The sequence below is a fragment of the Chaetomium globosum genome, genomic scaffold (genome assembly GCF_000143365.1).
Source record: "Chaetomium globosum CBS 148.51 scaffold_6 genomic scaffold, whole genome shotgun sequence".
Taxonomy (NCBI): domain Eukaryota; kingdom Fungi; phylum Ascomycota; class Sordariomycetes; order Sordariales; family Chaetomiaceae; genus Chaetomium; species Chaetomium globosum.
In genome coordinates, this window is record NT_165981.1 from 3,450,638 (window position 1) to 3,478,591 (window position 27,954).

Below are 27,954 nucleotides of genomic sequence, written 5' to 3' on the forward strand. Positions count from 1 at the left end.
CACTCTCACATATCCTAATAACAAGCGAGCTCTGTGGCCGTCAGTCTGTAGCCCCATCTCTCATCCCCCCCCCCCCCCCCCCCCTTACCCCCCTCCTCCGCTCAAGTTCAATCAAACCGCCGGCGGCATCCCCTCACACCCCCTAAACGGAATCTGCGCCCTACAATCCGCCTCACACACGGTCCCATTGCGCGGGACCTCCCCCGTCCTAAAATACGCCCGGACCAACTCCCGCGTGCACTCGCTGACCGCCGACATCTGCGCGGCATGGCCCACCGACTCCTGCACCACCACTGCCGACCCGCCGTGCAGGCTCGACAGGTGATACGCGTTCGCCAGCGGCGTGACGTGGTCGGTGCGCGAGGACAGGATCAGCAGCGGCGCCCTGGTCAGCGCGGTGGTGTCGTTGTTGGTAGCTGGGGGTGGTGGTGGTGGCGCGGGGCTGCCGAAGGGGCCGCGGAAAGGTGTAGGGCGGGTTGAAGCGCCAGCCGGCGCAGTTGAGAGGAAAGAGAGCCCACGGCTCGCCGATGGAGAGAGGACTGGTTGGTGACGCGGGCGACGGTGGCGGCGGCCCAGGCCGGGTCGGTGCGGTCGCCGGCGAGCGCTTGGGAGTCGCCGCAGGCGATGCCGAGGTTGGCTTCGAATTGGTTGGTGAAGGCGGTTGAGAGGCTGGTAAAGGGCGGTTCGGTGCACACGCCCGGCCGCGTGTCGGTGCCCAGGACGGCCGGGTTGGAGAGGATGAGGGAGAAGTTCCCTGCGAGGGCCCCGGCGAGGGAGCGGGAAAGCGATTCGAACTTGAGGATGGGCGCGTACAGGCTCTGGCGGATCTCTTCGCGCACGAAGAGGGAGGTGACCAGGTAGACGCGGCCGTTGTGGATGGCTGGAACGGGGTTTTCCTCGAGATCCTGGATAAGGGCGTCGACGCGGGCTCGGATGGAGGCGGCGCTGGTATCAGTGGTTTGGTAGAGTGGGCAGAGCTCTCCAGCGTTGAAGCAAGTGCTGTAGAGGGCATCAACGGCATCCTCGGCGTCATTGATGTTCTTTGCCCGTTGCTGGGTGCACGGGTGCACGTGTCAGCATGTCATGAGGCATAGGGGTATGCTGCCCCTTGAAGATGAGATGGGATGACTTACGCCCAAGTTGAAATCCTCCGCATCAGCAATCCCATCCACCACCATTCTCCCAACCCGATCCGGAAACATAGACGCAAACGTACTCCCCAGAATCGAGCCGTACGAAATCCCCCAATACTGCAACTTCGGCTTGTCCCCACCGCCACAAACCTTCCCCGTCCCATTCCGCTCCCTCACCAACAGCTCATGACTCCGCTCCACAACCTCCAACATATCCCTCGCCACCGACGCCGTCGACATATGATTAAACACACTGTCCTCCCCTCCCGCCGCCGTCTCACACAACTCCGCCACCCCCCTATTCACCGCCGCCACCATCCTTAACCCCTCCTCCGTCAACACACTCGGCAACCTCTTGCTCGCCATCGCGGCGACCGCGCGATCGAACTGCGACTTGTAGCACACCGCGGCCGGCGTGGTCCGCCACACGCCGCGCGGATCGATGCCGACCAAATCATGGTGCCGCACCCCGGGCGTATCAATGACCCCCTGCAGCCACGGCCCAAACACGCGCGCCCACTCGGCGTTGGGGCCGGCCCGGCCCCCCGCCGTTGATCAGCACGGGCCCGCCGTAGGGCCGGGTCCGTCACGGGCACGGTCGCTGGCAGCGTGATGATGGCCAGGGCGGCGTGGGGCCCGGCCGCGGCTGTTTCCGGGCGGGTCCAGTCGAGGGGGACTTGGAGGCGGGCGCAGCGGAAGGTGTTGTTGTAGCAGGGGTGGTACTGGAGGGAGGGGGTGGGCGTGATGGTGGACCAGTCGAAGGTGTCGGGCTCGAGTTGGCGCGGGAGGAGGGGGTGGGTGTCGCTGGTGTGGAAGGCGGTGGTGGGGGTTGGGGTGGTGAGACTGGTGAGGAGGAGCGTGGTGGACCAGAAGGTCCAGGAGGGAGGGGATTGGCGGCGCATGGTGCGTGGTTGTCGGTTGTCAGCCTCGCGGGGAGGGAACACGCTGGGGTGGAGTTGTGGTTGGCACTAGCTTGAGGGTTTCAGCTGAGATGGTGTCAAGCTGGGGTGGTGTCAGCTGTGGTGGTGGTGCTTTTTGTACGAAGGAGAATAAAATCTCCGAGGATCGCGTACTATTTTAACCGACGTCGCTGATCTGAAAGGTAAACGTGGTATCCCTGAAAGCCCACGCCCACGCGTGTACATACCTGCAGGCCAAGAATTCCTACGACCCTTCGCTCGAGTCCTTTCTAGGGCCCCTGTCGCGGGAAGACCTTCTTCGGTTTACCCGTTGCGGGATCTTGGAGGTTGAAAAGAGGAAAAAGAGTTATTCCCATTGGGCAGTAAGCGAACGAGGCAAGGTTCAAGATCCTCATCAGGACCATTGCTACCATGCCCGTGGTGCCGGTTTGGAGTCACGGAACACACAGCCGTGTCAAAAACGTCACTTGGCTGGGCGATGTGGACCACCAGTGTTTGGAGGATTCGTTTTCTCCGTGAGGGAACTTTGTTCCTTGACAAGACATGGGTTTGTGGCATACTACTCTAAGTGTGAAGAGATCGGGATGCAGGCCTGTTTTAGTGTAGCTCCTTGTCGTTCGGCAGCTGAGGTTCATGGAAGAGGTTAGGAAGTAATTGGATCTCCCCAATAGGAACACTACAAAGCTCCCGAACCGGCCATTACGCACATCAATGGGCAAACGGAACCTCAATGTCTAGCCCGAGGCACAGCCTGCAAGGTTCTTCCAGTGAATCCCTTCCTCTCAGGCCTCCTGGCAACGTCGGGAACAAGCCCCCGCCTCTCTTATTTCCAATCTTGTTATAATTTACAATTGACCGTGAAAGGCCCGTCCGTGACGCAGGGTTGCGCGTAACCCCGTTTGCCTAGACTTAGACTATTAGCGTTCCGGCTTCGGAGTGATCTTGTTCCCCGAGAATGAGGAACTGCCGGCAAAGCTAAAGTCATCTGATCCTGGAGAAAGAAAGTTTAATGAATACCCAAGAGTGAAGACAGGTTGCTCATCACACCTAGTATTTGGATGTGCCCATGATTTGACCTTGATGGAGATTATCGACTGAGCTCTTACGAAAGTTTTTGAGGATGCCGAAGGGGCGGATAGGGGTCTCTGGGAATGTTATTTGCCATGACACTTTTGAAAGCCTCTTACCTAGGTAGTCTGCTCGCAGCTACTAGCCTTCAAAAAAAGTCCCAATTTTACGGATGGCATGGAATAACTAGGCTCTGAAGATTTAGCAAGATTGCAATAACTTGATTGAATAGCTCAGCCGAGGTACATTAAGCTACATGCCCCCCAAAAAAAACACGCTCTTCGCCCGCGAGGGAATTGTGAAACAGTTCAGTAATCAGAAATGCTCCTCCACCAGCTGGGCCACTTCCTGCCCGAGACCAAAGCTGTGAATGTAGCCGCCAATGGTGGTGCCATACGCATGGACAACCTTCTGGCCGTGAATTTCCTGCTTTTCAAACCGAACGCCTGCCGGTCTCAAGGGGCGTATTCCCACCGAGTTGTCCACAATCTGGTAGTCAGCGGCCTTGGGAGAGGGGAAGTGCTCTCGCAGATGCGCGTGCGCCCGACCCAAGATCTATGACATGTTAGTCCGAACGAACGGGCACGTTTCTCCCCCAGCGCCCTGAGCAACTCACATCTTCATGCACCTCCCCCCACGGCTTGACCGGGTCAGAAGCCGGCTCCGAAACGCCCCCAACCACGGCAGTCCCATCCCCACGACCAAAGATATACGTGTAGACCCCGCTTCCGCGGTGCACAAACGCCTCCTGAAAGTCCGACTTGACCACCGTGACATACGTCCGATCCGTCACCACCATCGCGTCCCGCACATCCTCCAACCCCCGACTCGCCCCGCCCGACGCATTAACCAGGACATCATGCCCAAGATGCGCCAGCTCCCCCAACGCTTTAATCTCCCCAATCCTCTCAAACTTCACTCCTCTCTCCACCAACCGCTTCCGCAACCACCCCAAAAACACAGCGGGGGTCAACACAACACTCGCAAACCTCACCCGCGCCTCCACCCCATCACCGCCTTCCTCAAGCACCTCAAATCCGGGCACGCGCCCGTTGTACCACAACCCGGCCGGGCCCGTGTCGCTGGCCTTGATACCGCCGCCGCCGCCAAAGACGTCGGTCAGCTTGACCTGCCGCACCGACGACTCCGGGTGCTCGGCCGCCAGCGTGCGCAGGTAGGCCAGCGCGGCGAGCTGCATCTTTTGCTCGGGGATGGAGCCGCCGAGGGCGACCCAGCCGGCACAGGCCCTGCGTGTGGTGGGGGAGGTTGTTAGTTGGTTGGTTGGTTGGTTCATGTCATGGTTGATCCATGGTTGGCTGTTATTGTTGGGGCGGGTGTTGGTGTTGGTGGGGGGACTTGGAGGGAGTTGGGGGTTTGGGTTACGCAGAGGGAGGGAACCTACCAGGGGCTGGCCCAGTCCTGGGAGGGAGCATCGCCGGGGAAGTCACGGGCTACAATGGTGATTTCGTGTTTGGAGGGGTCGTTGTCTGTTAGGATAGCGGCGGTGGCGAGGCCGACAATGCTGGAAGGAAGGGGTATGTTAGTGGGATTGGCCGACTGGTCGGGCGGCTGAATGATAAGCTTACCCGGCGCCGAAGATGGTAATTTTGCCCATCGTGTTGGTGAGGTGAGGCAATGTTTGGTTGGCTTGGTTATGTGGTAGTTGTGGCGTGGTTTCAGTTCTGGTTGTGGTTCTTGTTGAAGAGTGTGAGTGAGGTGATTCGGCAGTTCTAATAGGGAACTTTCAGAGGCAGAACAGTGTGGTGAGCGAGGTTGACTGGAGGCTAGGTACCTTCCTGGCAATCTCATTTCCAAGTTGGCCGTGACCGAGTTGGTGGAGGGTGACTTGGGTCATGAACCCGCGGAACCGGGTGTTCCTTTCTGCAGTCAGTGCTCCGTGCCAACAAGTAGAGACGGAGACGGAGTTGCCATCGCCCCGAGTACCAACAATGGGCGCTATCACGAAGATCTCATCCACCCACCCATCCACCCACCCATCAACCCACTCACCCCCGCACCAAGAAGAGGCCTGCCGTGCCACACGAGATAGTTACATGGCGTCAACTGCCGCTTCTGGCAGTCACGTTCACAGCCACGGAACCGTAAGAGCTGATAATCGGCTAGCGAACCCAAGTCACAGATCGCCACAGAAACGCCACGCTAACTGATGGTGGCAGCCCTTGTCCATGCCGATCCAGTCTCGGCACTCAGCTGCACTCCAACACAACCAACCCACTAACCCGGGTCCAGCCTTCTCCGGTCACAGGTGACACAAGAAGAGGGAGGGCATGGGGGAGGGGGGAGGGGCAACAGCCTTCCCTCCCACTCGGGAGATCCCCGGCGCTGTTGGATGAGGATCTGGGCGAAGACTGGCCGGGGTTGGCTACCCTGGTGCTGGTGCCGAGACAATGGCGTGCCAGGGGGGGGGGTCAGCAACTTTCCACTCGCAGCTGACACTGGGGTGCGTCATGGTATGGCGACACTGTGTTCGCGGCAAGTCATCTCCCCCGATCGTGATTTGCCGAACCCAGGTAAGGAAGATTACGCGAACGTTAACGTTCTGCCCCCCGGAGATCCAGACTGGATCCCGGTTACGGGACGGCTTGGCGATCCCGGACGATCCAGTCCCGAAGTAGTTCGGGCCGCCGGAGACTAGACCGGTATAGTTGGCACCATGGTGTTGATTCGTTCGCCCGCATCAAGACGCTTTCACTCAATTAGCTTAGCCGTCACCCAATGCCTCAGCCGGACTGTGATGGGAGTGTGATGATTCCCGTCTTGGCTTTGTTTGCTTCTCGCAGGGCTCTCGACTCGGCTCAGAGGAAGGCGCAGGAAGGCGCGGGGCACGATCCGGGGGCGACTCCGGCGATGCCGACCCCCCGCCTTCCGGGCAAAGCGAGGGAGTTAGTTCCATACCAACACCAAGCACCACCAACGTTTCTTCCCTTCGGACTTCAACCCCGCTTCTTGTTGGCGTTCCTTCCGAGTCAAGAGTTCAATAGCGGTTCACACACAAACCAACCCACCGAGCCGCCCCTCTTTCCCCCCTCATGACTGATTGATGACTTGATGGGTCGCCCATTCCGTGATGAGATCGGACCACAACCATGTCGTCTCGGCTGACGCCAACAACCCCCATGCCGTGGCGAAGCCCCGAGGTTCGTGACTTCCCGAACTAGCCTTTCGTGTCATCATCTCAAGACGCGGCAGGAGGGCAGGTCGTGATTGACTCACTGCGCTACTCTTATCACATCGCTGCTGTCCCCCACCTCTGCCTCCCTATCTCCCTGCCTGCTTTCCTGCCTCCCTGTCCGCCTGCCCATCTGCCCATCTGCCCCATTCTTGCCACGCGGCCACCAACGGCTTTGCTGTTCACACCTGCCTGACTTACACGAACCCAACCCCCCCCCCCCTTCCTCCCCACAGGGCTCAACCCCCTCCACCCCCCCTGCCCGTCACAAACAGAAACAGAAACAGAAATGGCCTAGAGCGGCAGCATCGGCAGCAGCAACATCAGCAACAGCAGCCGCGACCCCCACTTCCCTTCCTCGCACCCGAGACTTCGAAGCCGCCCGCTGCTTCTCGGAAGGTAACAAGTGGTGATAATAGAGCTAAGCGAGAGACCTGCAGGGCAGGGCGGTGCAGGACATGGGACATTGCCCGCCTCCGCCCCAGTATGCGTTCTCCGTACACACAGAGTACCTACTGTGAGTAATGAGTGTCAGAAAAGCCAAAACAAAACCCACGAGTGGCGCCCGGTTGAACGGCCTCGGCCCGCGACGATCAACAAGGCTGATTTTCTCCGGCGGATTGCTGCTTTTGTGCAGGTGCATGAACCCCGCTTCTGCAGGCCTTGAACACCGTGCAAGGCTTTTGGTTTCTTGTCAGATCTAGCTCTGTTTTGGGAAAGGCAGGTCTCACTTATTCAATGGTGGCAGCCCTAACCCTGGTGTTTGTTGACTTGGCTCGCTCGGTGAGGGAGGGAGGGAGGGGTTCAGAGAAGGGCGGGGGTTCGGAGAATCAAGTGGCGGGGTCAATTGAGACTGGAGAGCCTTGCGCATGGGATGATGGAAATTGGACACGAGTATCGCAGGAATTGATTGATGACGATTGTAAATTTGAGCACAGCTGGATTTCGATATTGTTGATCTGGGCACCTCTGAGAAGCTGAACGAGAAATATGAAAGGAAGTCAAACAAAATCACACCCTAACCCCACAACAAACCGTTCCATTTCCCCTTCCATCACCCCCCCTTCCACCCCCACCTCCACCTTCCCCTCCCCCTCCCCCACCCTCCCTAAACTGCACTACTACATACCCCTGAACGAGGTCACACTGCATGCGCCCTCTCCGTAAAAGATGACCGGCAAGGGAGCCGACACGGTGGTGAATGTATCCTGCTTCCCATCCAAGAACCCCTGCTTGGTCTGGCCGGGGGCGATGGTCAGATCGTACCGCAGCAGGATCTCACCTACCACACGCCTCAGCTCCAGCATGGCCAAGCGTTTGCCCACACATGCATACGGGCCTACCACATGCCACACACACACCCTGGTCAGCATTCGTGCCACACACCCACACCCACACACCCACAAACTAGTGAGCCTCATTCCGGACTGAAGGGGACGACTAACCTGTGTTGAACGGGATGTAGACCGACTTATCCCTGACCAGCTCCGGCCGGGTGGTCCACCGCTCCGGGATGAAGTCATTGGGGTACGCAAACGCGCGCTCATCCCTGAAGATGGTGTAGCTTGGCACCTGGACGATGGTGTCGCCGGGGACGAAGTGGTCGCCAATCCACAGGCCCTCGGGCGGGGTGACGCGCTGGGTGCCCGAGGGGACGGGGGGGTCCAGGCGCATGGCCTCGTTGATGACGGCGTCCAGCAGGGGCACAGTCATGAGTTGGTCGTGCGAGATGTCCGGCAGGGCGTCGAACTCGGCCTGCAGCCGCCGCGTCAGGGAGGGGTCCCATGCTAGGTGGAAGAAGATGTGGGTTAGCGCCGCCGCTACGCTGTCGCTGCCCGCGATGACGATCAGTTGCGCGTCGCCGTGCAGGTTGAGCTGGTCCCGCTTGGTTTTGGGGCCTTTGTTGTACGCGGCCAGGATCCAGGAGAAGATGTCGGGTTGCTCGGGCTCTTTCTGTTTTTTTAGTGTCAGCCGGCTGTTACATACATGCGAGATTTGCAATCCAAAGATCGGATGAATGTACGTACCTGCTTGCGTTCGTCAACCAGTTTCTGAATCCAGCCTAGAAATTCGTAATAGTTCCAGTTCAGGATCGGGGTGCGCTTGATGAAGGGCAACAGCCAGGGCATGTGAGTGAAGAGGGCAATGTTGAACATGTCAGTGCGAATCGTCTTGAAAACATAGGCCTCCTTGCCCTCAGCCAGCATGTTGGACGATTTGTTGAAGGCCAGATCCTCCATCACGTCAAACACAAAGTATGAGAACCATTTCGACACATCAAAGGCCTGTCCCTTGCTGCGGTCAATGGCAGCGAGCAGCTGGTTGATGGCCTTGGTGATGCGAGGATCATACCCCTGAATTGCTGTGGAAAAGCGTTAATGCAGGGGCCCCATGAGCGAAATGGCGAATCATGATCTACCTTTGGTGGTGAAACCCAGATCCCACACCTTTCGGCGACGTGCATGCTCCTGCTTGTCTCGGGCCATGAACAGCGGAACCCGCGGCTCCAGCAGCGTATACCAAGGACCCTTGGTGACAGGAGATTGGGTGCCATAGATGGCCTTGACGGCTTCTGGCGAGGCAATGGAAATCTCACTTGGCCCTGCAGCACAAGTCAGCCGCCAATGACCAACCTACAAAGGGAATGCCCTTGGGCCATTAAAAAGAAAACCACTCACCAAGGCGGACATAATCTCCATACTGTTGATGAAGTTGCTGCACCTCTTTGAAGAGATGCAGCCTCTTAACCGACAATGCCGTGATGTAGAAGTTGGTGAGACGTGCCAGGAAGGGACCCGGGTACTTTGAAAGCCGGTGGAAGAATGCACGATACACAAGCATGCTGCTGTACAACGCGGCAACGTGGAAGCCAGCCATTTGCGAGATTGCCGACAAAGGGGTGCTGACGAAGTTGGAATACGATAGCAGGGCGGCTGCCGCAAAGACAGTGGAGTAAAAAACAAAGACGGAGGGAGATACCACATCCCATTCTCCACGGCGGAAGATGATAATGTGAGTAAGCACGCCGCTAATTGCGGCGAGCAGGTTGAGGATGAGGGTGGATTCCATGGTTTAGGTTGGTGGTGGTTGCTCCAATGTTCGCACTCGATGCGATGCTCAGAGCGGGAATTGTGGGAATTGAAGAGGAGAAATAAGAAATCCAGGAACCCCATGGAGTGCAGGGAGCAGTATTATGCTGAAGAGGCTGGGGGAGCAATGACAGGTTCGTCAATGTGCAATGTAACCGTTACTATCATGGATCAAAAACACCCCGCATCACATGCACCAAATGCATCACACAACTAGCAGGAGCAGGCATTGTGACTGGAAAGCGGCGATCCCAGCTGCTGAGACTGTATCATGGGGGTGGCACTGGGAAGGTCGACTCTAGTCCCGGTACGTCGAGAGCCATGTCTCACTTACACGCCACAAGGCGATGCAGGCCCGCCAATCATCACACAGAATGTCTCAGAGCCTTGCCAGACTTGTGATTCTTTTGTCCGGTTGGTCAAACCCCCTTGCCTCCAGCAGAATAGACCCGATCACGCTTTTGATATGTGGTGTACCTACCTGGATCGAACCCGTCTTGGTTGGAACTTTCCCAGATCATGAATCATGCAATGCAGCCTTGGCCCTGCCCCTTCGCTTATCAGTCTTTCTTGACGTAACGGCAGTGCGAGCAGGCCGTTTGAAGCCGTTGGAAGCCAGTGCTAGCGCCTTTCCTTGCTTGCCCACTTGCCCACTTGCCCACTTGCCGCCCACCATGAGGGGGGGGAACTCAACAGGATCGGCGAATCCTGTGAGAATAGGAAGGGCCGAACTGCACTGCTGAGCAGCTTGTGACCCTCACTGCCTCGGGAAAGCACGTACAATGCCCGGATCCCGCGGCTGGCCGATGGGGTTCGGCAACAATGGCCCAGCTCCATACCCACCTCCCTTGTGATGTCAGTTCTTGTGAATTCCCTTGCAATCGCAGGGCTGGAACAAAGGCAGGCACGGCACGCCGCTGTTATCCATCGAGGTGCCCAGCGTCATCCATATAATACCAGCTCTGAGAACCAAGATTCCTTCCGGGCTGACCCAAACTTCCACCACACTATCCACCCACATCCTCCCTTCCCATCAACTCTTAGGGCCAAACCCTTTCCTGTTCTCACATTCTGGTAGAAATCGCAACCAAACTACCAAATCTTTCTTCCATTTTTTCTGGGTTCGTCCAGACCACCCCCTTCCAGATCACGCCACCAGTGTTCCCTCAAGATGCGACTATTTGAAGGTTTACAAGAGTACGAACGCTTGAGCCCATGGCCTGAGAGGAGTCCCATTCTCATTCAGCTAAAGCATGGCATCGACTTGAGGGTATGTCTCATCTCGTGTGCACTTTGCACTCCCTCCCATCCGACCACCGCCCAATTAACACCCGCCCACAGCTTGACGTCCCCAACTTTGGCGTTTCAACAACCAGTGATGGCGATGATGAGTCTAGTTCGTCTTTGACTCGTGTGGTCCTTGCACACTCAGCCTTCAAGGCCGCCATGGACCGGGGAGTGGCACCCAACGATGGCTTCTTCAAGAGGTGCGCTGCCGAGGTCAAAGCCATCAGTCTCTTCTTTCCAGACATCAAGGCCGACGGACTCCGAATTGCCTTCACAGCATGGCTGGCGTTTGCTTGCGCAATGGATGACATTTTGGAGACTTTGGAGATGGGCGATCGGGAGCCTGTTTTGTGTGAGACCATTGAGGTGCTGACACAGGGTAAGTGACTCCGCACAATGCTCTTTTGAATGTTGCATTAAACTAAGATGCCAATAGCCATCGCTAGCACTCCGCCGAGAATCCGATCATTCGCACAAGAGGCCAAGGACAAGCGAATCCAAGCACTGGGAAGCGAGCTGTTTAGTCACTGCTCTCGCTACCTTTCATCAGACAGCACACAAGCCTTTGTCAAAGCCGTGTGCGAGGTGTTGAAAGCCCATATCACAGAGGTTCACTTTCTTCAGGGTCGATATGGTGACAGTTTCCCAGAGTACCTTAGCATCCGCAGTCGGACCATCTCCCTGAACCCATTCTTCGAGGTTATCAAGACGGAGTATTTGGTGCCGGCTGACTGGAAGCTCAACGACTCCTTCTTGAAGCTGCAAAACGAGGTTTCGAGAGTCGCTGGCCTGCAAAACGACCTCATCGGACTGATGCGAGACATTGATGATGGCGAAGAACTCAACGCGGTCATGATCTTGATGCGTGGCTTTCGAGGCCACAGCAAAGACCACATCGACTACGGAATTCTGGCCAGGTGTGTCGCCTTGGTCAATGCCGAGCACAACCAGAGCTCTGCCCGGTGCTTCGATTACATGAGACAACTCCACCGAGAAGCTGAGGCCCTGGAAGGCTCCGAGATCAAGAGGGTGGAAGCGGTTGCCCGGCACATGATCATGATGTGCGAGACACATTTGAGATGGTGCTCCTCCGCAAAGCGGTACAGGCTCGAGATTGGTGTTAATGGGGTCATTCCAACTCCTTGTGGATCGGACTCCAGTGCCTTGTCATCGCCAACTCTGGAGCAACCGACCATGATTCGACCGTCCCAGCTTCAGCCGATTCCGGATGCGGTTATGCCTGCACAGGAACTCGTTGTTCATTCTGACGGCATCTTTCACGGACTTCCATCCTTCCCAGCCAGCCCGGACTGCCGCGGCTTGACGGCCCTCGTCACGGGGGCCACCGGGTTGTCCGGTTACAACATGGTGAAAGTGCTCGCCGCATCACCGCAACGCTGGAGCAAGATCTACTGCCTCAGCTCTCGACCACCCCCGAGAAACTTCTTCCAAGACCTCGGTGAAGGTGCTAGCCGCGTCGAGCACTTGGCCATTGACTTTCTGGACGACTCGTCGGAAATCGCTCGACGGCTGAGGGATGCGGTTCAGCATGTGTAAGTACTTTTTCCATCCTGGCACGGGCGCATCTGACTAACCCGAACCGCCAGGGACCACGTTTTCTACTTTTCCTACAAGCAGCCTGCGCCCAAGGGCGATGTCTTGGATTTGTGGGCCAACGCTGACGAGCTGGCGACTGCCAATGGTAAGCTATGTCGGTTCATGCAACGTCCTCGTGATTCCTTCCACTAACAGGAGCAAACAGTGGCGCTCTTCAACAACTTCGTCTTTGCCTTGCAACAGACTTCCCTCAAGCCGCGCCGATTCATGCTGCAGACCGGCTCCAAACATTACGCCTTCTATCTCGGCCCTGCATCGCTCCCAGCCTTTGAGTCGGACCCGCGTGTCCTCCTGGACCGCAACTTCTACTACGAGCAGGAAGACACACTCGCGGCGTACTGCGAGTCCGTAGGCGCGGCATGGAATATCGCACGCCCCTCGTACATTGTTGGCGCCGTCCGTGACGGCACGCTCAACCACCTCATTGGGTTCGGCATCTACGCAGCGGTGCAAGCGCGCCTCGGTCAGCCCATCGCTTTTCCGGGTGACTACCGAGCTTGGGACCGAGAGCAGGTCCAGAGCACCGGCATGTTGAACGCCTACTTTGAAGAGTGGCTTGTTCTCACTGGGAAGACCGCCAATGAGGCGTTTAACATTCACGACGGCCTCTCCTTCACCTGGGGCCGGCTCTGGCCTTATTTGGCGCAGTGGTATGGGGCGGACTGGACTCCGCCTGAGGTCGACGCGGACCAGTATCGGGTTATGAACCTGCCCTCCCCAAAGACTCCACGCGGGTAAGTCTCCCTGCATTTACCCAATTGGAACCGCGTGAATCTAACTCATCATAGTTACGGCCCGCAAACCACCCTGCGCTCCACATTCAGCCTCCTGGAATGGTCCCTCCAGCCACATGTTGAAGCGGCTTGGAGGGAGTTGGCTAGCCAGCACGACCTTGTCCTGAACCCCTTTGACGACCATTACCGCGCTCGCATCTTTTCCTTTTCCGACTCGGCCGTCATCGGCGACGCTCCCATGACCACGAGCGTGCGCAAGGCCCGGGAGATGGGCTTTTTTGGCACGGTCGACTCGTACCATTCTATTTTTAACTCGTTCTGTGATCTGGCAAAGTTGAAGCTCATCCCAGCTCCAGCTGTGGACGATTTTGTGGCTTGATTGATATTAGTTTGGTGGAATTTCGGCACATGGCTGGCGGTTTCGGATGTCATATCGGCCAGCTGGGAGTGCGGTTTCGGGTGTCATATCGGCCAGCTGGAAGCTGGAAGGATTGTGTTATTTGGAGCTTTTATAATTTCATGATTTTAGGAAGGATGGGATGTAGTCCGGAGTCCTGAGCGTTTGCTTTTTATCTCTAGTTGCTCTGGTAGCTCACTAAGATGTTGCTCACCTTTTCGCTGAGGTTGCAATCTTGCATTGTTCTCATGGCCTATTAAGTGAAGGCGAGAGGTGACACTGCCGTGACAGAAAGTTCCAGAGCCGCCCAAGCAAAGAAAAGCATCCCACAATGATTATGACAGCAAGATATGGGGCAGGAAGCCAAAGTTTGGGTGAAGTGGATGCTTATTGCGTATGGGCGTCAATGGCTTTATGTGCAAAGACAGTCAAGCAGAGTGGTGGGCGGCGTTTGGTGATGCGGGACCCAGCTTCGAGATTGCCCGTGAGACTTAACACCTCCGAAGCCCACTAGATGTGAGAATGGAACTACCAGCATAAGCAGCAAGTTGTCGGGTTTGTGACACGGTATGGGAAACTTAGAGTGCGTGATAACGTAGTTAGCAAACGCAGACACAAATACAAATACGTCGACAAGAGATTGCAAGTCAGTTATGAAGCCCACCCCACCACGCATGCCCACACAGAGGGCAGTCAACAAACACCTGCATCGTACATTGCAAGATCCGCCATCACAAAAAAAGACAAGCAAATATCTCACGCCCACATGCCAATCATCAGCTCAGTCACATTACCCCTCAAGCAAACCATTGAACCCACCACCGTGGGGGTGCAGCCAGCCCATTTACCACCGGCTTTTTAAACGAACGTCACGTAACCTCTGAACATGTCAACAAACTCCGGATCAAAGTCGGCAACCCAGTCGGGTTCATTGCTGCTGCCCTTCTTGGGCTGCTGCTTATCGGTATTAGCGTTCCTGACTGCGTCGGTTTCCTTTCCGGTCTTGTTTGGAGGCGACACAGCGGGGTCGGCCCCCGTCGAACTACTCGGCAACGGGTCCGAGATCATCCCAGGAGCGTCATCAGCGGAAATGACTGTACTCGAACTCCCAGACGTATTTCGTGATCGCGCCGTTGCTGTCATACCACCGGGGGTGGCATGGTCGGGAGAGCTGGTGGCGGTATCAGTGAACGGTCCGCGTTGTCCTTGGTACAGAACTTCGTCGCTTGCTCCTGATTTGAAAGCGGCTTCTGTGGCTGGGGCGATGAGTTTGTTGTTTGAGGGAATATTATCTTGAAGGAACGAGAACTCCTGATCATCCAAATCGTCGTCCTGGTAATCACTTTGCCGAGTCACCGCTTTCGCAGCAGGCCGGCTCTCTGTGTGTGTTGGTTCCGCGGTTTGGGCATGGCCTAGGGCTTCTTTCCCCTTTGTGATCGAGGCGTTAGCATCACTCCCATGGCTTGTAACAACAGCAACTCCCAGCGGTTGGAATATGTCGTCGTTTTCGTCATCTGTGTATGAAAGGTCAATACATTCCAGGGCCAGGTCGTCAAAACCGGCAGGGTCCCAGTCGTTCTTTGGCGTCTTGGTAAGGTGTCTAGGATCAGGGGCTAGTGTGGTCCGGGTGAATGATGGCGCGGCATCTATCTTCTGCCGTTTTGCTCCGTTTCTCACTGAGAGCTGCAGTTTCTGTTGCGGTTGCCTCTGCGAGGGCCAGAACTGGGATTGCGTTGTGCTGGGTAGATCACCCATCGGTTCCTCTGCGTTTCTTTTCGGGCGCTGCAAAGGTCGCTTGCGTGGCTTGTCAAGGCCGTCCTTACAACACCGATGACCGCAGGGCTTACCGGATCTCGTGAGCGCTCCCCCAGCACAGGGGTGGTTGCACCGCCATTTGCCGTTTGGCAGCCGAATGGGTTCCCGAGTGGCCATTTGCGTGGAGCCCATCTCTTCCTCGTCATCACGATCTCTCAAATGGTCGTCAGAGTTGTCAGCCGAGAGTGAACAACTCATCTCCACCAGCTCCTCGACCGATGAATAGTCGTCCAAACTTTGTTCCGGGGCGGTTTCAGCTTTTTGCTTTCCTGATGTTTGAACGACTGCTTGTTCGGCAACTAGAATGAGGTCCGAATCATCAAGCCCATCGTTATCACTGTACTCTTGGCTGAAGTTTCCATCTGCCGGAACTTGGCGAACTGGGAAGACGGACGCGGGCAACTTGTGCTCGACAGTCGTTGACACAATTGTTCCAACAATCTCTTCACAGCTGAAGTGGCAGAATACGCGATCTTTCACGTGTCGTAGTCCAACCGAGAATTTGAGCTCGAAGCCCGCCTGCTTGTCGAGCTTTCTGATACTCCCACGCCAAAAGTACGCCAGAGTTCCGTTATCAGTCTCGGCGAGGAAGGTCAGAGCCGGCATGCGGTTTGACCAATTCGGCGGGCCCTTGCGGTTTAGATACCGTAGCGTTGCCTTCACTTCAATAAGAACCGGGTCGTCCGACTTTGGGTGAACTCGATGGCCAACGACTGCAGCTTCCACAGCTAGGCGGGGGAACTTGTCAAGCTGATCCTGCAAGTTTTTCCCGAAGGGCGGCTGCCGGGACATCAAACGCTCAAGCTCGCCGTAATCTTTGTCCGCCAGTTGTAGAACCGTGCGTATGTCCTTGCTGGCGAGCTTTCTCATCCCCACAGGGCCGATGCTGGGAACTTGGGTGAGCTGTGTGGGACGTCCCTCCCAGGACTGGGCCGCGAGTGCTCTGGCCAACTCGAGTGCCGTCTTGGTCCCGATGGAGTCGCGGTCGTAGCCCTTGCAGTCAATGACGGCTCGAACTAAGCGGTTTAGTCTCTCAAAGATCAACTTTCGCTCGACCATGAGCTGCCGTCTCATTTTCGCCGCGCCGCTTGAGTCCGGATATTGAACACATCCCAGGTGCGCCTGGATCACGATGGAAACCTTGTGCTGTGTCTGGGTCACTGTTTCCTTAATTGGGTACATTATCAGGGGCGATTGGTTGATCTCCCGAAAGAGCTGCCTCTCTGCCTGCTTGAAACGAAATTCTTTGAACTCACAAGCTTGGGACAGGACCGTGATCTGAGACGTTAGCCACTAATACTACGATGGGCAAGGACACGAAATCTTACCAAGCCCTCCATTCCCACACCACGCGGGATCTGTAGCAGCAATTTCATCGTTTGGAATTCGACCATGTACTTGGACATTGCGCGCCCATATTCGGTGCAGTGAAAAGAGTCCTGATCAGTGACAAGTTTCGTTTCTTGAAGTTGTTTTATGTCACGCTCGCAAATCTCCTCCAATCTGTCATCAACCTCAGAAGGATTGGTTGTTTCACCCGTGAGCCGGTAGTAGTTGGGATTGCGCCTGAGTCTGACGCTCAGGAAAGTTCCGCCGAGCCACGTTTTGGCGGATGGCAGGTTGTGGATGGTGCCTAAGCAGATCTCCGAGTTAAGATGCTCAATCAGGTTGAGGTGTAACGTGCTCTCGAGGATTTCTTGGCCCGAGACCATTTTCTGGTAGCGTTCCTTGTTTGCAGACCGGGTCAGGATGATGGCAGTTGCACTGTCGTCGAACTGGGGTCGTCCTGCACGGCCGAGCATCTGCATGACCTCGAGGTCGGAGTACTCCTTTAGCTGATCGTCTGCAAATCCCACGGTTCCCTTGAGGACGACGGTATGGCAGGGTAGGTTGATGCCAACAGCCAAGGTGGAGGTACAGCAAATGACCCCCAACTGACCCTTCAGAAAGTTCTGCTCAATAGTGGCCCGGTCTTGGGGATCGAGGCCAGCATGGTGGAAAGCGACACCAAATCTGACAATCTCTTGCAGCTCCCTGCTGACAACTGGGACACGCTGCGTTGGAACGGGCCACATGTCGTTGCCGTCAGGTCGGTCAGACGCAAAATCTGCTAGCATTGCTGCGGTGCTCTCGCACGACTTTCGCGTGAAACAAAAAACGAGGATTGGCTTCCCTCGAGCATACTTGGATATCAGCCCCGGTAGTTTTTGATCCAGAAACTTGTCGAAGATGAAGTCGTTGCTGTTGCTCCCAAAGCCATGGACAAACTTTTGAAGCTTGACCGGTCGGAATTCCTCGCCGAAAGTCTCGCGGTGGGCGGGAAGTTGTTGAGTTGTGTGGTTCCGGCCCAGCCATCTTGCGATGTCATCGGAATTGGGCACAGTTGCGCTGAGGGCAATGAAGCGTACATTCGCCCCAATCGTCTTCATCCGCGACACCACGGCCTCCAGAGTTGCGCCGCGCACGTCCTTTAGAATGTGAACCTCGTCAATGAGGAATAACTCAACCATTTGCAGCAGCCTGCGGTGATCCTGCCACTTCCTGGTGATGGAGTCCCATTTTTCCGGGGTGGTGACGATGATGGAAGCGTCGCCAACACGCCGCATCTCAGCTTGTGAAGTATCGCCAGTGAGCTCGGCGCATTTGAGGTTCATGTGGCCAAATTTCTTTTCCCAGTCACGAGCCTTTTCTGAGCAAAGAGCTTTGGTCGGAGCCTGGTAAACAATCTTGAAGTTCTCGTTTCCTCGGTCAAGAGCCAGCTTGCAGATGGCGAGCTCGAGGATTGCCGTTTTCCCGCTACCAGTTGGTGCAGCGATAACAACATTGTCATTGGTGTGGTATATGGTATGGAATGACTTTGACTGAACCGCATTGAATAGTTCGTACGGAAAGATAGCCCGAAATTTGTCGGGCAGGGCCTGGCGTAGGCTAACGAGGGGAATGTCGTGAACAACAGGAGTTTCAATACGGGGGTCAGTTTGGCTTGATGGAGTGGGCTGGAACCCGGTGTGCGGTGGCCTGTCAAGAGAAACCGAAGCATCCTGTCGTTTCCGGACACTTAATCTAGCGGTAGGACTCGAACTTCCGGACATGTGTAAGTTGTTCGTATGAAATCCGCCGGGTTGTGAGACTTGAGAGATTTGATCTGGCGGCGCTGCTGAAAGTTAGCGGAATGACCTGGCAGAGGGAAAACAATTGTTTATCTGACCGGGACGCAACAAGCGAGTTCCAACTTGCCACGCACGGGGTGTTTCTCGGTTGAACTGTTGTGCCGGTTCGTATCTTAAGTTGGTGTTTGGTTGGAAGTAGCGTTGGCTACTTCCCGGTATTGTTCTGCTCAGAGGTCCCAATTCGAAAGATGGGCTCGGAAGAAGGGTGGCTTCGTAGTACGGCTCATGTCTGCCGCGCGGAAGAGCGATATGTGAGGAAGCAGGCGTCGGAAAATACCCGAAAGTTTCTCTGCGGTTAGACACCTGCTTGGGATGCCGGGCGAGCAATGGCGTTTGCCCGAGGAGGTCCCGGTCTGAGTTGCGTTAGCATCCCAATTATACTTTGCAACTATTCGGAGAGAATAACGAACCAAAATCGTCTAAACCATCGTCGTATGGATCCGCCATGGCGGCTCGCCGTCGATAAACGGTAACCTAGGACAAGAGCAATGCCTGTTAAATGCATCCAGCCAAGCGGAGAAGAAGCTGGTGGCCGGAACTAAGGTGTCGTGGAAAAGAGAATTGCGAGTGTCACCTCCTCAAGGCGCCGTGGAATGCTACCAGTTCTGAAGCTGCAGGCAGCGGTGCGGGCTGGGTGGTTCCTTCCTCCTCTCCCGTTGACATCCATGGTCTTACTTTGCACTTCTTCCATCCCTCCAGCACTCCGCTGCTCAACCGGCGCAGTAAATCACATTTGCGAGTGATGGCTCTACGAGATAGGTACCTAATAAAGTACCGTGGTAAGGATCAGCTTTGTAGGCGGGTTTTGCGAACCATCAAGATGCCGGGTGGAGAGAAGGCATTGGCAAAATCGGGTATAGCGCTGCAAAGAATCAGGATTACAAGACTGTGTCGCTGATGCTCCCGATATGTCCATGGTGCGCTGGCTTAACAGTTACCGTTAAAAGACTTTGCGCCCTTTGTCTCGCTAATGAAGAGAAAGTATTACATACGGAGTTGCTCTACTGCCATTCGTCAATAGTACCGCCACAGCGTTTCTTTGTCAACCGGTCCGACAACCAAACAAGCCAGCATCCCCCGCATCATTTCAAGCTCCGCCCCGCGCGAAATAGCAACTGTTGACTTCACCATTATTTTACTGTTGCATAGTATCCCTTTTTTCTCGACAAGAATCCTCATCGGAACCATGTCTGCTGAATACAATGAATCCAAGCGGAAACGGTGGAAGAAGCGGTGGAAGAAGTTCTTCGGGTCTCGTGCAGCCTCGCCGGCTCCGTCTGCCACGCTGTCGACGGGTACGTTTAGACTCTGCCTCCCATCGCAAGGCTTCTCGTAATTGACATTCTCCGGCAGACATTTGGTCATCCGATCAGGGAAATGCAGAAAACGGATTGACAGCGTTTTCCTTTGTTGCGACAGATTTATATGCTCCTCCCTCCCCGTCTGCCGCAGCGGCGAAGGCCGCCCAACCCCGGACAAGTCCGAGAGCCCCCAACGATCACCAACCACACGCGGCATCGCAAACACTGCCTCCTGCTCTGGCCGCTGAACCCGCACCCAAACCTCCGCCGACCGAATGCACAGAGCCACCGACCCCTACCCTTTCTGTGTCCGAGAGACTGTGGAACCGCGCGTACGACAGTCTTGAGATGGATAATGCAGAGCTTGTCATATCATACCTGAAAACGTTGGAAAAAGTTCTCGGAGCCAACCCAGGTGTTGCCCCTAACACCAACATCTTGGCCGAGTTCCATGACCCGACTAAACGACAGATGCACATGAGGAGGCTGGTGGAGGAAGGCAGAACGAAAATTTCCACGGCGTCCAAAAATCACGAGCGGTGTAGGCGGCGTCGCCGATATCGTCCTGTCGGTTAATTGACCTGGCTGTCCAAGCGTGCCGCAGGCTGCGCTTCCGTGGGCAGGTGTTTGCGTTAGGCTGCAAGTAAGCAGGCATCCTTCGAATACCCCTATGTGCCTGGCTCTGCTAATATGCCTCCAGATTCTCCAGAATCCTGCACGAGCGACGAAATCTAACCTCGCTGGTATCGCCCATGTCATCTCCAGGATGGACTGGTACTGCGCCCCCACCGAACATCCCCTGAACAAGAACAACATTGCCGGCGGCTGCGACGTGCAGGCAGTCTTGCACCAGCTAGAGGGGACAGTCGTCGAGCTCTACAAGGCTCTTCTCCTGTACCAGATGAAGAGTGTTTGTTCTTACTATCACAACCAAGTTCTCGTCTTTCTTCGCGGGATGCTGAATTTGGATGATTGGGACGGCGATCTGAAAGGCGTTACAGCCACGTCGATTGCTCTGGATAAAAGGATACGCCGGTACGGGCGAGACGATGCTCATGATCGGCCTCATTCGCCAACTCTCGCACCAACCTGTTGCTCTATCACCAGCACTTTCCTTCTTCTTCTGCCAAGGCACAGACACAGCCTTGAACAACGCCACCGTCGTCCTCAGGTTTTTGATCTGGCTTCTTCTTCTTCAGCAGCCATGCCTTATATCCCATCTACTCCAGAAGTACAAAGATTCAAGCGCGGATCTCTTCCGGGATAAAAATGCCTTCATCGCCCTGTCCGACGCGTTTCGGAATATGCTGAAGGATCCCAAGTTGTTTCCTGTATACCTCGCGGTCGACGCACTTGATGAGTGCGCGCAGGGTCGATCGGACCTCTTCAGTCTCATTTCGACTTCTCTCAACCTCTCTCAGAAGGTGAGATGGCTGCTCTCTAGCCGCCCAGAAGTTGACCTTCTCTCTGAGCTCAAGGATCCGGGCACCATCTCCCCAGACGCTTCTAAATCCCTTGTCGAGCTGGACACCCAACGTCTGGAAGATCCTGTCAACGCATTCATTCATTACAAGCTCAACACCCTCAGACACAGACAAGGATACAATGACAGGGTCTTGGCTGAGGTCTCCCGTGAAGTCCGCGGACGGGCAAAGAACACTTTCCTCTGGGTGGTTCTCGCGTTCAAAGTTCTCGAAACAGTGCACGGAGGGTACGCTGCCGAAATCATCACAGAGATTCCTCCTGGCTTGTCGGAGTTGTACGATCATATGATGACCAGGATTGAGGGAGGCCACATCATCAAGCCCCGGGATTGTAAGACAGTCTTGGTGGTTACGTCTCTTGCCTTCCGACCGCTGTCTATCCCCGAGCTTTCCGTACTTGCCGACTTGCCATCGGACGTTGCAGAGACGGCTATCGAGATGTGCGGCTCATTTCTCACAGCCACCAAGGGAACCGTCAATTTGATCCACCAGTCGGCTAAAGACTACCTGACGAAGAATTACAAGTCCAGACTTCAACTAGCTGGGGCCGGTCAAGGGCATAGCGACATTGTCAGACGCTCAACTGATGCGACGTCCTCAATGCTAAAACGCAATATATACGACCTCGATCACGGCTTCAAACCGGAGAATATGGCACCCCCTGATCCAGATCCGCTCGCTCCAATACGATACTTGTGTGTCTTCTGGGCCGACCATCTCTACTCCCTGAACAGCGACAAGGCCGGGTTCCTGGGCGAACTGACAGACGACGGGAAGGTGTTTGGGTTCCTAAAGAAAGGGTTCCTACGCTGGCTTGAGAATTTGTCTCTTATAGGGAAGCTTTCTAGTGGGCTGCTCTCGATAAGAAATATTCTATCTGCCGCTCAGGTATGCTATCAATGCTGTATCATTTTTAGGTTACTAAATCCAGTTAGGCGCAACCGGAGATTAGCCCTTACCTTCTTGAGTTCTTGAAAGACGCAGAGAAGTTCATATTTAGTCACAAACCGATCATAGAACGAGCCCCCTTACAAACATACGGCTCTGCGCTCGTATTCAGTCCAACTTTGAGCGCGATTAGAAATCGGTATTGGAAGGAAAGGTTGTCGGGCTCTGGGATATGGCGACTGGTATATGCCGGCAAACGCTCGAGGGCGGCACGGTCAACACAGTAGCGTTCTCGCCGGACGGCAAGATGCTCGCGTCGACTTTGACCAATAAGGCGATCCGGCTCTGGGATACGGCGACCAGTACGTGCCGGCAAATACTTGAAGGGCATAGCCACCGGGCCAACACAGTAGCGTTCTCGCGGGACGGTGAACATCTCGAGGCAAACCGAGGGCTGCTGAGTCTAACCGGAAATTTCGAAACTTCAAGCAGCTCTGGAGGCCAGAACCTCGCTAGTGGTTTTATCTTTGTCGACGACGATTGGGTTATGATAAATAGGAAGCGTGTTGTTTGGCTTCCCGCTGACTATCGGAAAAGATGTCTGGCGGTTCGTGATGATACACTCGTCCTAGGACATGACTCTGGCCGAGTGATGTTCTTTCGGTTTGCTTTTTAGAGTCATAGATTTTCTATAATCGCTGTAATACCTCAGATATTTTATTATCTGTGCTTAAGTGAAGCCTGGGAGTCGTATATGCTTTATATGATTTGCTTTTCGCGCCTGACGTAATTCTTATTGACGCTCCTTGCCACTTACCTAAAGTTTCCCGCCGGTCCTCGGCCTCGACAAGGTGTGACGTAGTTGCAGCAAGACAATATATTTATCCGGGACAGAGAGGTGCAGATTTGATATAGCGCGTGACGAAGCGGAATGATGCGCCATGATCATCCGAGATGACCTTCAGTACTGGTTCAGGCCTGATAAACCAGCAAATGCCAGGCCAACACCGGAAGAAAGCCATTACGTAGCCGCAAGATCCCAGACAGTGTTCACAGTAACCGAGCCGTAAAGGCGCTCATACTTGTCAAGCGCCTGTGTCTCCGCCATGTGCTTGTTAAGGTCCCTATGTCTCGTCCCACTCCTCCGCAGACCGGGGTGAAGGGAGCGCCGAAGGAATCAAGGTCGTTCTCGACAGGGTTATCTTTGATGATTTTGGATCGCGGTTGGCCGGCCATGTCAGCCGGGCTGAGCAAAAGAGTGTTGGCGATCACCTCAATCAATCTAGAGTAGGTTCAATGGGAAGTAAGTTGGTGGACTCAACGCTGCAAGCGGTTAGACACCGCGAATGGGGAGGCGACACTAGAGGTCGAACTCTGTAGGAGGAGTTCCTTTATTCGCGGCAACATGATCAACCTTGGGCAGCGGGCGTCAACAATGGAGCATTGGGCGGCGTGGGCAGCTGTACAGTTCTTAACCACCATCTTCGGAAGTCTTCCTCGACCCAAATAGCAAGCCACTGAATGGCTATACAGACCTGGTAACATTCTTACACGGTGTGCGTGTCGCCGATACTTATCCCCTCATATCATGGTCTTTCCATCATAGCGATACGCAAAATCCACTCGCCATATATTACCGTATACGAAGATGATGGGGAGGACGGGTAGTTGGTGGCCCGGGTCGTGGCCACGGCGCTCGATGACCCTTGCAAGCTGTCGGAAGTAGGCGCGCACCCAGTTGGCGAGCTGCACTATTAAACGCTCGATTGGAAATTTTAGTCTCGATGCTAATCGCTGGCGGGGTCGGAATGAAGTCGCTGAGGGTGAAGTGGGCGAGGTCCGAGAGGCGCTCGGAGAGCCCGTCGCCTCCTCGTACAGGTTGGAGGAAGATGCCGTAATCCACCTACTTCTCCATTAACTAGCACAACGTCGTCGTCGTGGAATACCTTGAGTATACGGTACAGCACGATCATGGATGTTCCGGAAGTCTATGGCATCCAGGCCCTCGAAACCTTGCTCCAGGACATGGCAATGTACCAGATCGTTCCACGCGCGCTCGTCTTCTATTTTATCCTTGACTCGAGTTCGGTAATGTTGATGCGGGCAACAGCCTAGTCGAGGGTGCGGCGAAATGTAACCTCTTTCTTGCGAGGACTGCTTCTTCCTGATCGCGATGTGCCATTGGTGTCGGCGGTGTCGGTGGATTAGGCCGCGTTCAGGGTCTGATATCGACCTGGATGTGGACGATGACAAGTCAGATAGGTAAGTGGCATGACGTGTGGCAACCGGCTCTCAAGGCGGCAGAGGACTTGCTGTCGGTGTCAGGGGAGGGGAAGAGGGGAGGGAGTTAAGAACTTGAAAAGTTACTTGCGGAACGTGACCCAGTGGTCGTCGTCGGTCTCGAAGACCCGCAGCCGCATGATGAGGCGCTTCATACCGTGCTTTCTCCGCCGGCTGCAACATTGGCCGTTCCCGGGATCAACTACGGCGGGGGTCCGTGCGGCCTTGTCCGAGGCCGATGTGTCGAAGGCGACCGACAGCCGTTTTCCCAGCGGCAATGCACGGATTGCGCGGGGCGTTCTCAGCTTGTCATCGCCCCGTATTGTTTGAACATCCGAAAATGGCGTCCCTGCCCTGCGTGTACCGAACCCGGCGGCCAGAACAGCACATTTCATACTTAATCTGTAAAGCAGGTCGCAGGATCATGTGTCTGTTAACGAATATCTACATTACCACAAATGCAAGAGTATCCCAGCCCCCGTGGTCCAGAATCATCAGTTCTGTCACCACTTCACGATTTGAACCTCGGACCCCCTACCCGACGAAGTCGGCGGGCCATTCTTGGTTCGGAGCTCCGGACCCGCCAAGACCGGGTGCCTGGCTATCGCGGTCCCCGCGACCTGGGAGGCCCGGAAGCAACCGAATTTTAGAATAAAGATCAGACATTGCTAGACAATGATTTTCTCCTCATTGCCCCCGATCCATTTTGCCTGAAGAACGGCATGAAGGGTCAGATTGGCAATTAGGAGAAATGAGAACCTCTCTCATTAAAGTTGCGAGCCCGGCGAGCGCTCCCATCCAGTCGCCTCGGTCGATACCTCAGTCGCCGCTTGTGCGCAACGGGAAGGAGCACAGCCGGCCTGCTGGGCGACCCATCAGACAGCTGAGGCGGGCTTGGCACGTGCAGCACACCTGTCCATTCAGGCAGGTGTTTGGCCGCAACGTGCTGCTGAGGTGCTGGAAGCGTGGGCCAATCAGGGCACCGAACCCCTGAAAATCGCCAATTGCGGTACCGACCGAAGATAGCGAGTGCAACGCTGAGCGAGCGGAAGCGGCCTGTCCTGAACCACCCTGTGCTCGATGCTTCCCGCGCACGTGGGACCAAGAATCACGGTGGCACATTTTGGTATATCTATGTCGCCGCGCCACAACACGATCGCCATGGAAGGACACGCTGTGTCACCCCGCCGACCCTTTCAACCCCGCACAGCCCGTCATGAAGCCAACCCCGGTGTTCTGGGCTTTTGCCAGCCTGCAGTCGCTGGTCACAGCCCTCTCCATCGCCGAAATCAATGGCAACACCTTCCTCTCGCCGTTTTCGGGGCAAACAGTCACCAATGTCACCGGTTTGTTGATTGCCAAGGGACCCAATGGCGTCTGGATTCGGTCGACGACCCCCGACGACGATGAGGCCACTTCGGAGGCCATCTACGTGTTCAGCAGCAGTGTCGGAGCGAATTTGACTGTGGGCGACATCATTTCCCTGGACGGCAAGGTTACCGAATACCGGTCGAACGCAAACTATATCTACCTGACCGAGATCGCCTCTCCAAAAAATGTGAAGTTGGTGTCGTCCGGCAACGAAGTCAAGCCCCTCGTTATTGGCAAAGACACACTCTCACCTCCTACGGTGCAGTACAGCGAGCTGGATGGAGGCGACATTTACAATCTTCCTAACGGAGTCGCCAACATATCCGAGTTGAACCCTGTGCTAGATCCGACCAAGTACGGTTTGGATTTCTGGGAGAGCCTCAGCGGCGAACTAGTCACTGTCAAGGCACCGCGGGCTATTAAGACGCCAAACAAGTACGGCGACACCTGGGTAGTTGGTGACTGGGAGATTACGGGGGAGAATGAGCACGGCGGCATAACAATGTCAGACAAGGGTACGCCTATTTCTGGATGTTGGTGACCATGGGAATTGCACACACTTACCCATCCCAGACTCCAACCCCGAAGTTATTACGATTGGCTCGCCCCTCGATGGCACCAAGAACCCTACCGACTCCAAGATGGGCGATCGATTCGAGGATATCACGGGTGTTGTCCAGCAGACCTTTGGCTTCTACGCGATCCTCCCCCTGACCGCCCTAAAGACCACTACCGCTGCCTCAGCCGCCGCCCCTCCCACTACGCTCGTCAGCCAGGGCAAATGCAAAGCCCTCACATTTGGCAGCTACAATGTCGAGAACCTCGCCCCGACTTCCGCCCATCTGCCCAAGGTTGCCGGCCACATTGTCGATTATCTCAAGACGCCCGACCTAATGTTCATCCAAGAAGTCCAAGATGACAGCGGGCCGACAGACGACGGCGTGGTTACAGCCAACGCCACCCTCACCGCCCTAGTAGGCGCCGTAAAGTCCCTCAGCAACGTCACGTATGCCTTTGCTGAGGTCGAACCCGTCTCTAACGAGGACGGCGGCCAGCCGGGCGGCAACATCCGCGTGGCGTACATCTACCGCCCCGAGATAGTGAGCCTGTACAAGCCCAACCAGGGCGGAGCCAATGACGCAACTGAGGTGGTGGCGCAGGGCAAGGGCAATAATTCCCAAAGCGCGCCAGTGCTCTCGTTCAATCCGGGCAGGATTGACCCCGCCAACGCGGCGTGGAAGGCTAGCCGCAAGCCGCTGGCTGCTGCGTGGATGGCCAAGGGATCGAAGAAGCCGTTTTATACAGTTAATGTTCACTGGTCGAGCAAGGGTGGCGGCACCTCGCTTCATGGAGATCGGAGGCCGCCTATCAACGGGGCGGTCGACGCGAGAATGGCGCAAGCCAATGTCACTGGTGTAAGTTCGAATCATCGTTACGAGCTAGCCTGCTGATGCTGACGAAAACAGTCGTTCATTGCAGAGATCCTGGCCTTGGACCCCGCGGCAAAGGTGATTGCTGCGGGCGACTTCAACGAGTTCGCCTTCGTGCAGCCGATGAAGACATTCTCAGCTATCTCGGGGATGGTGGACCTAGACGAGGCCGCCAAGCTCCCCATTGAGGAGCGATACACCTAGTAAGTTCCCCAGGAGTAGCGGAAACCGTAGCAATGACGATGAAGCTGACCATGAACAGTGCCTACGACATGAACGCTCAAGCTCTTGACCACATGTATGTCAGCCCGGCCCTGGCACACAGCAAGACCACGCGCTTCGAACACATCCACGTCAACTCGTGGGCAGCTTTTGATGACGTGGTGTCGGACCACGATGCTAGCATTGCTTTGTTCAACGTATGCGGCTGTTGATGCCGGGGTGCGGGGTGGGTATAGATGGAGGTTCGAATTGGCATGTACAACATACGTCTAGCCTACAATGAAATTAACCACAGTTTCTAAAACGTTTGGACGACGGTCGAAGTAAACCCCGTTACTCGCAAGACGTGAATACTCGCCGAGCGAGATATACGCAGCAACGCAACACCCGGAGACGGCTGGGCTCTAGTCCTGGGTCACTTTGATCATACGACAAGGAACAGTGGGAAAGAGTAGCCCAGTATATTAAATGATATCCAGTCAGTCAGTCTCAATAGGTAGGATGATAGTGAGTGCAATGTAGCATTGTATTAGACTACAGGTTGTGGTTGTGGGTCAC

At 55.5% G+C, this 27,954-nt stretch overlaps 8 protein-coding genes across 8 annotated transcripts; 3 read left to right on the forward strand and 5 right to left on the reverse strand.

The window, feature by feature from the left end:
* Window positions 1–111: 111 nt before the first annotated feature.
* CHGG_09438 (uncharacterized protein) lies at window positions 112–2,035 on the reverse strand (the record flags this gene model as incomplete). The annotated part of the gene is made up of 4 exons (XM_001227364.1): window positions 112–385; window positions 541–1,052; window positions 1,134–1,431; window positions 1,539–2,035. The coding sequence occupies 4 exons, from the start codon at window positions 2,033–2,035 to the stop codon at window positions 112–114; spliced, it is 1,581 nt and encodes a 526-aa protein (XP_001227365.1).
* A 1,401-nt stretch (window positions 2,036–3,436) lies between these two features.
* On the reverse strand, window positions 3,437–4,736 carry CHGG_09439 (uncharacterized protein; the record flags this gene model as incomplete). Its single annotated transcript, XM_001227365.1, has 4 exons — window positions 3,437–3,676; window positions 3,738–4,368; window positions 4,524–4,643; window positions 4,708–4,736. 4 exons carry the CDS (start codon window positions 4,734–4,736, stop codon window positions 3,437–3,439), a joined length of 1,020 nt encoding a protein of 339 aa, XP_001227366.1.
* Window positions 4,737–6,605: 1,869 nt separating this feature from the next.
* CHGG_09440 (uncharacterized protein) lies at window positions 6,606–9,380 on the reverse strand (the record flags this gene model as incomplete). Its single annotated transcript, XM_001227366.1, has 6 exons — window positions 6,606–6,826; window positions 7,441–7,650; window positions 7,757–8,264; window positions 8,339–8,665; window positions 8,759–8,913; window positions 8,990–9,380. The coding sequence occupies 6 exons, from the start codon at window positions 9,378–9,380 to the stop codon at window positions 6,606–6,608; spliced, it is 1,812 nt and encodes a 603-aa protein (XP_001227367.1).
* A 1,191-nt stretch (window positions 9,381–10,571) lies between these two features.
* CHGG_09441 (uncharacterized protein) lies at window positions 10,572–13,417 on the forward strand (the record flags this gene model as incomplete). Its single annotated transcript, XM_001227367.1, has 6 exons — window positions 10,572–10,670; window positions 10,742–11,066; window positions 11,124–12,240; window positions 12,295–12,389; window positions 12,450–13,038; window positions 13,093–13,417. 6 exons carry the CDS (start codon window positions 10,572–10,574, stop codon window positions 13,415–13,417), a joined length of 2,550 nt encoding a protein of 849 aa, XP_001227368.1.
* An 876-nt stretch (window positions 13,418–14,293) lies between these two features.
* CHGG_09442 (uncharacterized protein) lies at window positions 14,294–18,342 on the reverse strand (the record flags this gene model as incomplete). Its single annotated transcript, XM_001227368.1, has 3 exons — window positions 14,294–16,410; window positions 16,507–16,528; window positions 16,579–18,342. The coding sequence occupies 3 exons, from the start codon at window positions 18,340–18,342 to the stop codon at window positions 14,294–14,296; spliced, it is 3,903 nt and encodes a 1,300-aa protein (XP_001227369.1).
* Window positions 18,343–19,606: 1,264 nt separating this feature from the next.
* CHGG_09443 (uncharacterized protein) lies at window positions 19,607–22,140 on the forward strand (the record flags this gene model as incomplete). Its single annotated transcript, XM_001227369.1, has 5 exons — window positions 19,607–19,715; window positions 19,840–20,210; window positions 20,431–20,631; window positions 20,723–21,982; window positions 22,123–22,140. The coding sequence occupies 5 exons, from the start codon at window positions 19,607–19,609 to the stop codon at window positions 22,138–22,140; spliced, it is 1,959 nt and encodes a 652-aa protein (XP_001227370.1).
* A 2,316-nt stretch (window positions 22,141–24,456) lies between these two features.
* CHGG_09444 (uncharacterized protein) lies at window positions 24,457–25,039 on the reverse strand (the record flags this gene model as incomplete). Its single annotated transcript, XM_001227370.1, has 2 exons — window positions 24,457–24,775; window positions 24,912–25,039. 2 exons carry the CDS (start codon window positions 25,037–25,039, stop codon window positions 24,457–24,459), a joined length of 447 nt encoding a protein of 148 aa, XP_001227371.1.
* Window positions 25,040–25,589: 550 nt separating this feature from the next.
* Window positions 25,590–27,820, forward strand: CHGG_09445 (uncharacterized protein; the record flags this gene model as incomplete). The annotated part of the gene is made up of 5 exons (XM_001227371.1): window positions 25,590–26,259; window positions 26,318–27,159; window positions 27,211–27,377; window positions 27,437–27,593; window positions 27,692–27,820. The coding sequence occupies 5 exons, from the start codon at window positions 25,590–25,592 to the stop codon at window positions 27,818–27,820; spliced, it is 1,965 nt and encodes a 654-aa protein (XP_001227372.1).
* Window positions 27,821–27,954: the final 134 nt, after the last annotated feature.